We start from the raw sequence: 10388 nt of genomic DNA on the forward strand, positions 1-10388 counted from the left end.
GCGAATCCCGCCCGGATCTCTGGGCTAAGGCGCCTCCGGGCTGGGTGCTTCAGTCTCAGAACCTCACCGGAGAGACAACAGGGGATCCTGCCCGGGTCTCTGGCTTAATGAGCTCTCTGGAGTTAGGCGATCCACTTGCAGGGAAGGGGCAGAGGAGGACGCTGAACCCCCTCTGTCACTCGGAAGCTGAGAGGATCGTGTCCCTGCTGCCCTGCGGCTTCCCTGGGAGTCCTGAAGTGACATATTAAAGATGTATTCCTCTACCTACAAATCAAGTTTTTTTTGAGACAGGATTTCTCTGTGTAGCTCTGGCTGTCCTGGAACTCATTCTGTAGACCAGGCTGGCCTTGAACTCAGAAATCTGCCTACCTCTGCCTCCCAAGTGCTGGGATTAAAGGCATGCACCACCACTGCCTGGCTTACAAATCAACTTCTTGACTGCTTCTTTCACATCTTTGTTCCTCAAGCTGTAAATCAGAGGATTCAACATAGGGATGACCAAGGTGTAAAACACAGCAGAGACTTTTTCCTGTTCCATGGAGTACTGAGAGCTTGGCTGGATATAGCTAAATGTCACAGAACCATAAAATAATGTCACAGCTGTCAGGTGTGAAGCACAGGTGGAGAAAGCTTTGCGTCTCCCCTCAGCTGAACGGATTCTCAGGATGGCAATGATAATGTGGATATAGGACACCATGACAATGATGAAAGTGAAAATAGCAATCACTCCAGAGAAGACCATAAGCAGCATCTCATTGATGTGTGCATCAGAACATGAAAGCTTCAAAAGAGGAGGGATGTCACAGAAGAAGTGATTCACAATGTTGGGACCACAGAAGTCCAGTCTGAGTAAACCTATTGTGTGTGTTAGGGAATTAATGAGGCCACCCAAGTAACATGCAAGAACCATCTGACTGCAGATGCTGTGGGTCATGATAACTGTATACATTAAGGGGTTTGCAATTGCCACATAGCGATCATAAGCCATCATAGACAAGAGAATACCTTCTGTAGTTACATATACTGCAAAAAAGAAACTCTGAAGAACACAGCCAAAGAATGTGCTAGACTTGTGTTCTGATAGAAAGTCGATGAGCATTTTAGGAGCAATGACAGTAGAGTAGCAGATATCACAGAAAGAGAGGTTACTAAGAAAGAAGTACATAGGTGTATGAAGGTGGGCATTCAACCAGATCAAGAAGATCATTCCCCAATTACCCACAAGAATGATGAGATACACTATACTGAAAAGCAAAAAGAGAGGAACCTGACAATTAGGATTTTCTGTTAAGCCAAGGAGCATGAATTCCTTCACACCTGTATGATTCCAAACTCTCATGCTTTCAGTAGTCTACAGCTCCTTGTTATCATGAAATGTAAATAAAAAATAAATACCTAAAAGTATTTCCTCCAGGATCTGAGAGTCATCATTGTATGAGACACTGACATTACTCTGTGGTAAATGAAGTAAAGAAACCTCAGCAGTAGCCTATAGTGTGCTACAAGATCTATACAATGAAACTCAAATAATTGCAATCAACATTTGCTTATTACATTGTCAATTAACTCAGAATAGGAAAGGAAAAGAAAAATTCTTTCATGACACAAATCTCTCCATTGGTAGAATTGAGATTTGAGTACAGAGTGTTTGAACTAACACTTTCTTATTCTCTATTATGTCTCAGACTCTACATAATAGAAGTTTGCCATAATATTTTGACAAAGAAACTTCAAATATCCTGGGGATAACTATTTGAATACATTTCAATTCCACTTAATCTAAATATACTGACTTCAGTACTGTGCCCCCACACCCACCTTTCACAATACATTACCTCAAATATGTTCACACCTTCTTCCTGGTTCTGTAACACATTTTCCCAATACCATCTTATAGTTAGAATCTTAATCAAGACAAAAAAAATAGATCATTATTTTCATATGTTCCTTATTTTAAGAATGATCATGTATTATGATTGTCATTTTACATGACACTTCTTGCCTTTAATTCAAGTTTTTGCATTGCTTTAATATAGTTTCAGTATTAAATTTAATTAAATAATTTGTAACATAAATTATAAAAAGAAAAGAAATTTTGTGAAACAGCAAAACCTGCAACTTTCTATATATTTTTCTTTGAAAAGAGTAAGTTAGAACTTCACCTAATTTCTTCTGAAATGATGCATTTTTCAATTGAATTTTAATTAAGGTAAATATCAGTATACATATACATTCTAATAAAATCAATAAATTTCTAGCATTTATTATGTGCCCATGTAATTCTTTTGAAATGATAGAATACATATATCAGCAATACCATGACTTTAAGCAGCTGATGTCCTGTTACAAATATAAGCATGTTGATAAGCAAAAGAAAAAGCAGCATATAAAATTAAAGTTGGACAGAGAACAAGAGGATTGGTGGATGCTATAATATTGATGGCACCAATTTCTGGTTAATTGCTATTACTAAATCACTTGCAGAATAATTGCTGACTGAAAGTAACAAATATTCATTTACTTCTAGACTGGTAGTCAGAAGTATGAAAATTTCATAGGTGAAATCTACATAGTTATGAAGCCATACTCCTAGGCGGAGTTCTACAAGAGGAAAATTTTGTAGCCAAATACCCACCTTTTGAGCCTCTAAATCAAACTGCCTGTAGTAATAAGCCTTTTCTTTTAAGACAGCAACAAATTGTATTTGCCTTTCATCACTGTTTCTTCTTCCTTTCTCATCTTGAAAGAACTCTTGATTATGTACAGTTCCAACATTCATAATCCAAGGTATTTTTGCCTCTCATGGTCTTTCTGTGATGGACAGGTCAACATAGTGGTTCTTCATATGAAGTAGTATGTATGTATCCTTAGATTAAGATTTAAACATCACTAGGAATTATTAATCTGTCGAATGTAAAATTTCAAATGAATGACTATATAATATCTAATATGAGATATATGGGCATGTAAAAAAATATTACAAGAAGGAAACACAGTAAGCTCAAAACCTAAAGTAAAGCTCTGTGTAATAGTAGAGTTTCTAAATGTTCCTAAGTGAAAAGAATAAAAAGAAAAAATGCTGTGGATTTACCATTTTGTTTGTGGCCATTAAATTGTGTTTGAAAGCTCTCATAGAGATGGGGAAAACCTCTGCTCAATACAATTCTTACAAAAAAAATCACTATTTTCAATAGTTGTACTTTAGCATTTTATATTTAAACTATTTCCACAAATACATTTTGCATAAAATAAATCATGTTCTTTTATATTTCTGCTCTAATTAACACCTGTAATGAACTTTAGAGAACGCAAACTTGTTTTTTATGAAATATATGTATATTTCATTAAGCACAATTAACAATCTTTTTTTTTTTTAACATTCAAAGAATATACGGAATCTGAGACTTCAAGAATATATTGGGACCTCATGTATTCCAGGTAGTATATAGCAAGCCTGGCATACTCTTCCATATTGATGGATATTGATGTATTACCATTGAAATGATCACTCAATAGGCTCAAGCCCACCACTTAAACCTAGGCACCTTAGTCCCTCTCTACGTTATCCTTCTAAACCTCCTTATATATTCATCCTTTCCTTCTTTCTTTCTTTCCTTCTTTCTTTCTTTTTAATTAGATATTTTCTTTATTTACATGTCATATGATTTCTCCTTTTCCAGTTTCCCCTCCAAAAAAAGAAACAAACAAAAACAACAATAACAAACCCCTGATGCCTCCCCCCTCGCCATGCTTGCCACCCCACCCTCTCCCACTTATTGACCCTGGCATTCCCCTACACTGGGGCACAGAACCTTCACAGGGTCAAGGTCCTCTCCTCCCATTGATGATCGACTTTGCAATCCTCTACTATACACATGCTGCCAAACAATCAGTCCCACCATGTATAGTCCTTCGTTGGTGGTTGAGTCCCTGGGAGCTCTGAGGATACTAGTTAGTCCATATTGTTGTTCATCCTAAGGGGCTGCAAACCCTTCAGCTCCTTTGGTCCTTTCTCTAACTCCATCATTGGGGACCCTGTACTCAGTTCAATGGATGGCTGTGAGCCTCTACATCTGTGTTAGTCAGGTACTGTCAGAGCCTCTCAGGAGATAGCTATATTAGGCTGGCTTGTCCTTCCTTCAGTCTCTGCTCTATAGTTAGGTATACACTCTCTCATGAGTGGTTATCAGCCCAGAAGTTAGGAATACAGGAAGAACAACCCAAAAACCACAAGAAACTCAAGAAGAAGGAAGACCAAAATGTGGACATTTCATTCCTTCTTAAAAGGGTGAACAAAATACCCACAGAAGAAGTTGCAGAGCCTTGCTTTCTTTCAAATCCATGATCTCCTGTTAGAAATTAAAGGCTCATTTACAATAGAAATGACTAATAAAGTCTTCAATAATTTTTACTCTTAAAGACACATTCAAATTTTATTTGCATTCTTTATATAGCAAGTCTGATGTATAATCTTAAATCAACCTATTGAAATGAATACAAGATTCTTTTAGAGTCATTATATGATTACAGGACAACATTCTGAATACATGTTCATCCGTGAACAAGAATACAATAAGAGTAGTCCTACAACCTTAAAAGTTTTTGCTTTACAGTTAAAAAAGAACCCTGCAAATCCTTACCAGATGAGATAATGATTATCAAAATTTTACTATGTTCATAGACAAGGACAGAGTTATTTACATAAACATATCACCTCAAATGATAGGTCAAGTACTTAAAAAACTTTTATAAAGTATTGAATATATATATACATATATATAGTGTATTATTCATGTTTCACACATGAAAAAACAAGATATTGTATTGTACATGAAAATTAATAGAAAAGTGAAGAAAATATCACATAATTTTATTAAATATAAAATTTTTCATTGATAAAATATCTACATTTAACTGCCATAATTAACAACAGTAGCACAAAGTGAATGAGATGAAACTGCAAATTAGATATACTACCTTAATGTCAGTATACCATAGTGAACAACAGAACTGCTGTGGCAAGTTGTCTAAGCTTTCTTAAAATCCAAACTATGAACATGTCCTAGGATGGAAAACAAATGGAGAAAAAAAGAAAATGATCCTTAAAATATTTCTTTGGGATGCTTAATGAAAAACAGTTTCAAAAAAATATTTAAAAGTATTAACATATTATTAAATTTATAGGGAATCATGCATTTTATACAAATTTCAATTCTTAACATTTTACTTTTTAAATTAGTGTAATATCATAAAGGTACTGGATGGATGTATAATTAAATAATAGAAACATATTTAATCTTACCATAAGCAAGAACAGTTAATATAATCATAATCTAAATTTGTATACATTAAGTAATACTCTTTGTATATGAGATGTGGGGAGTTGAAAGATAAATATCCTACAAGTTAGAATATAATGCTTACCACTGTTGACTGTGATGTTTCAGTTAAACAACAGGAATGATCTTCTGTAATGGTCAGGGAATAACAGAAAATATCAAGTTCTTAAATGGAAACTTAGAAGTTTGTTACTTACAACTTAACAAAGCTGGAACTAAGAGTGCATCTGAGGTAGAAAATCTGCCTTTCACAAATCTTTAAGGACTTGTTATTTGGAGTAAGTTGGCTGAAGGTAGTTGCTATTCTACTGGGGAAACAATCAGTAGCACCTTCTGTGTGTGTAAGTCTCAATTGTCCACAACTGAATCATTAGCACCTTTCTCGTTTCACAAGTGTGAAAATAATCAGAGAGCTGCCAGGTCTTCTGTTGAATGTTCTGTAGATACCTCTTCTTGATGAATGCAAGAGTGAAATGGTATACTTCATAAATAGTACTTTAAAGGGATCTGTGATTTTTCACTAAGTCCAAGCATCTAGATATAATGCTCAATAAACACAAAGAATGTAATGACAATATTTGAGAAAAACAGAAATAGAATGTTGCAGTTTTATGTAAGCTACTGGAATACTGTTAAAATGTTCTAATTAAAGAATATAAGTTCATTGCTAATTCTTCAAAATTTCTGTGCCTATACATAATTAACATTCTTATTTTGGCATCAGATAATGATTTTTGTTAATATTGTCTAATATACATAATGCTAACATTTTTGAGACACAGTGTCCTATAAGAGTTTCAGTAGTTTACAATTTCTTGTAATTTAATTATCATAAGCTAACATGGAGAATAAGAAGCATATTTTAGAATTTCTGTCACTGGTTACCATATAACATATAATTTTCCAACATGTTTTATATTTATTTTTATAATTAATAAATGATACTTTAAAGCATGATATTGGTTTAAATTTCAAGAAAAATTTAAGTCAGCTTATACATTGAAATCACATTAAAATTAGAAACACATAAGAAAATTTTAGAAAAAGATAAAATAATACACAATTCAAAGATATATTTAAGTTTTTGTTTATTTGGAAAGTATGTGAAAATGTAAATTTTTTTTAACTTTGAAAATGTCTAAGATACTTTTATTTTTGAGAATTTGCTTTGGAAGTGGCGAGATGGCTCAGTGGTTAAGAGCACTGACTGCTCTTCCGAAGTCCTGAGTTCAAATCCCAGCAACCACATGGTTGTTCACAACCACCTGTAATGAGATCTGATGTCCTTTTCTGGTGCGTCTGAAGACAGTTACAGTGTACTTATATATAATAATTGCTTTGGCTATCCTGGGTTTTTTGTTTTTCCTTATGAAGTTGAGAATTGCTCTTCCCATGTCTTTGAAGAATTAGAATTTTGATGGGGATTGCATCGAATCTGTAGATTGTTTTTGTGAGATGGTTATTTCGACTATGTTCATCCTATTAATCCATTAGCATGTGAAATATTCCAACTTCTGAGGTCTTCTTCAATTTCTTTTTTCAGGGATTTCTTGTCATACAGACCTTTTATTTGCTTGATAAGGATTACACCAATATATTTTATACAATTTGTGATTATTGTGAAGGGTATTAAACAACACCCATATTTCTTTCTCAGCCTGTTTATCATTTGTGTAAAGGAAGGTTACTGATTTGTTTGCGTTAATTTTATATCCTATCACTTGAAGTAGGAGTTCACTTATGCAATTTGGGGGGTTGCTTATGTGTACTATCACATCATTTGCAAACAGTGATACTTTGACTTCTTCCTTTCCAATTCCTGATGTTAAGATATATTATAAAGCAATAGTGATTTAAAAACCCATGGTATTGTTATGGAGACAGACAAGTGGATCAATAAAGCAGAACTGAAGATCCAGAAGTAAATCCACAGACTTATGGACACTTGATCTTTGAGAAAGAAGCCAAAGACCCAAAAGCCGTCCCATCATACAACAAGGTCCACCCACCATGTTCATAACAACCTTATTTGTAATAGCCACAATCTAGAAACGATCCATATGTCCTCCAACTAAAGAATAGATACAGAAAATGTGGTTCATTTACACAATGGAATACTATTCAGCTATTAAAAAGAATGACATCATGAATTTTGCAGATAATGGATGGAAATAGAAAATATCATCCGGAGGTACTCCAGACCCAAAAGGACATGCATGTACACACTAAGTGAATATTAGCAAAAATTACAGAATACCTAGGATACAACACACAGACCATAAGAAGTTTAACAAACAGAAAGACCGAAGTGAGGATGATTCAATGCCACTTAGAAGGGGGAAGAAAATAATCACAGGAGGCAGAAGGAGAGAGGTGCCTAGGTGGGAGAAGAGCGGGGGAGGGGAAAGGGGAACATAATCAGGTATGGGCTGGGAGTTGAGGGGATAGAAGAGAAGCCCAGAGGGCCAAGAGAATGGATGGGGATAAGCAGCATGGTGGGTGATAGGTGGGGGGACTCTCTAAAAAGTACCAGACCCAGTAGGTAAGAGACTCTAAGAACTCAAAGGGGGTGACCTTAGCCAAAATGCCCAACACTGGAGAGATTGATGTTGAAGAGTCCACCTCCAGTAGATAGACAAAGGGACCTCAATTGGAGGGACAAGCTACTAACCCACAGTTAAGATTTCTGATCCAGAACTCCTTTTGTCTAAAAGAACTGCAGGGACAAAATGGAGAAGAAACTGAAGGAAAGGCAGTCCAATGACCAGCCCAATTTGGGATATATCTCATGGGAGGGCACCAAGTCCTGACACTATTGCCGATGCTATGATGTGCTCACAGATGCGAGCCTGGCATGGTTGTCCTCTGAGAGGTTGTACCAGCAAGTGACTGAGACAGAGCAGATACTGACACCCGACCATTGAACTGAATTCAGGGACTCCTATGGTTGAATTAGGGGAAGAATTGAAGAAGCTGAAGGGGAGGGTGACCCCATGGGAAGCCAAGCAGTCTCAACTTACCCAGACCCCAGGCAGCTCCCAAAGACTGAGCTACCAACCAGGAGGCTACAAGCACTAGACTGAGGCACCTGACAGAAATATAGCAGAGGTTTGCCTGGTCAGACCTCAGTAGGAGAAGATGTGTTTAATCCTGGAGAGACTTAAGGCCCCAGGGAAGGGGGAAGCCACCTGTGGAGGGAGCACTCTCTTGGAGGAAAGGCTGAAGAGTGGGTGAGAAACTGTGGGAGGGGGGCCAAGAAGGGGGAGCACTGACTGGAATGGAAATAAATAAAATAATAAAAAAGAAAAGAAAGAAAATGTCTAAGGAATGGGAACTGGAGAGTTGGTTCTGCAACTAAGAGCACTAGACACTTTATTAGAGGTCCTGTGTTCAAGTTTACACACAGCCTCTCACAACCATGGATAACAAGATCTGATGCCTTCTTCTGACTTTCAGGCATCCATGCAACCCTCATATCCATTATTAAGTAAATCAATAAAGAAATAAATGTCTAAGGACTATTTCGGTTGATTCAGTAAGAAAAATGTTTTTTCTACTAGTATGAGGAATTGAGTTCTCAAATCACAGAACATATATTTAGAAGATAAATTTGCCAGGAAATATGAAACACACTTAAATCCCAACCCTTGGGAGGCAGAGATTAGTAAATTAGCAGAGCTGTGTTGAAATACTCAGAGCCTATTTTGATAGGATAGCTGGATCCTAGTAAAAAGATATTTCCACGACATTATTAATTGAATTTTTATGCTGGCCTCTTGTAGGGGAAATGACTATAAGTCTAGGTGCTGGTTTCTGGTTTTTATTTGTTCCTTAGGTATTCTATTGTAAGGTTTCTGTTTCTACTCTGGATTTTTCAAAAGTGTCATTCCTATGTGTTACCAGTTTTCCTAGTATATTCAGCTAGAATGCCCACAGGGAATGCCTGCTAGTGTTGGAAACTTGAATACTGGGATATGTTGGGAGAAGGAATGTTGAAGTTGAAGATTTTGTGATCTATTTGGAATGGGGTCAGATAGGAAAAGGATACAACATCAGGTTTACTGCTACAGATACTGTGTGGGATAGAAGGAGAGGCATGATATTACCTGTAGCTGCCTTATCTTGGGAGAACAGCTTTTGGGCTAGCAGTTAGTGCTTGCTGCTTTTGAGATCTGTGACAAAGCCAGAAGTTAAGGGAAGAAGAATAAAAAGGGAAAATCTGTGGCGTCCACATGAGATGGGATCAGAGGGACAGGAAGGCTACCATAGGTGTTCTGCTGCAGCGGTAGGGATGAGAGTGGAAGACTGGATCTAGGGGAAAACAAGAAGAAAAGAAGGTCTTACAAGCAACCTACCTGCTTCTCTGGCCAGTGTGGCCTATGGATGTGAAGGGTCTCTGCTGGAGTTAAGAATTGGGGTAGATCAAATAATGAAGGAATGGAGATTAGGAAGGAAGAAATGATCTGTGGGATGCACAGAGGATGTGGCCGGAGGGCAGCAGCTGGTGTTCTCCTTCAGAGCTAGCGTCCACATTGAGTGGTTAAATTTGGGAGGGAAAAATCAATGGTGAAGGACTTCAGTTAGCTTAAGTCTTTGTGGACTCCTTCCCCCCACTTGTTGCTTGGGAGTGACTTGGTTCTGTAAAGCAGCCCTGACAGGCTGCAAGCTGGAGTGGAGCACCTGCTGTGTGGAGGAGTCCTGACTGCTGCTCCTTAGATCAAAGACTTAGCAGGTCTCATGCTTATGTTAAAGTTTTACCAGATCTTCCTTTCAAGATCTCCTTCTGGTCTGGTGTTAATGGATTTTCTCCTGTTTATGTTATATGGGCAAGTGTCGAATTCCCCTGGGTCTGGATCCCAAGCCTAACTATAAATACTGAGTGAATTACAGTAAAGCTCTCTCTCTTATCACTTCTACCTAGCCTCTGTATCTTTCCTTGTTAACCATTTGCCTTCCCAGGACCCAATTAACCCAGTTGGTATATTTATCCACAGACGAAGAGAGACCATCCTGGCCAGTCCCCTTCAACTCTTTTTTTTTTTTTTAAGA

At 37.0% G+C, this 10388-nt stretch overlaps 1 protein-coding gene across 1 annotated transcript in view; it reads right to left on the reverse strand.

Moving 5' to 3' along the window:
• The window catches only part of LOC116091691 (olfactory receptor 1052-like), a 27703-nt gene extending 26364 nt beyond the window's left edge, over positions 1–1339 (reverse strand). Inside the window, exon 1 of the mRNA XM_031373219.1 lies at positions 406–1339. Within this exon, the coding sequence (XP_031229079.1) occupies positions 406–1339 (934 nt within the window). The remainder of the gene's footprint in view (positions 1–405) is intronic.
• Positions 1340–10388: the final 9049 nt, after the last annotated feature.

This window comes from Mastomys coucha, unplaced genomic scaffold (assembly GCF_008632895.1).
Source record: "Mastomys coucha isolate ucsf_1 unplaced genomic scaffold, UCSF_Mcou_1 pScaffold15, whole genome shotgun sequence".
Lineage (NCBI taxonomy): Eukaryota > Metazoa > Chordata > Mammalia > Rodentia > Muridae > Mastomys > Mastomys coucha.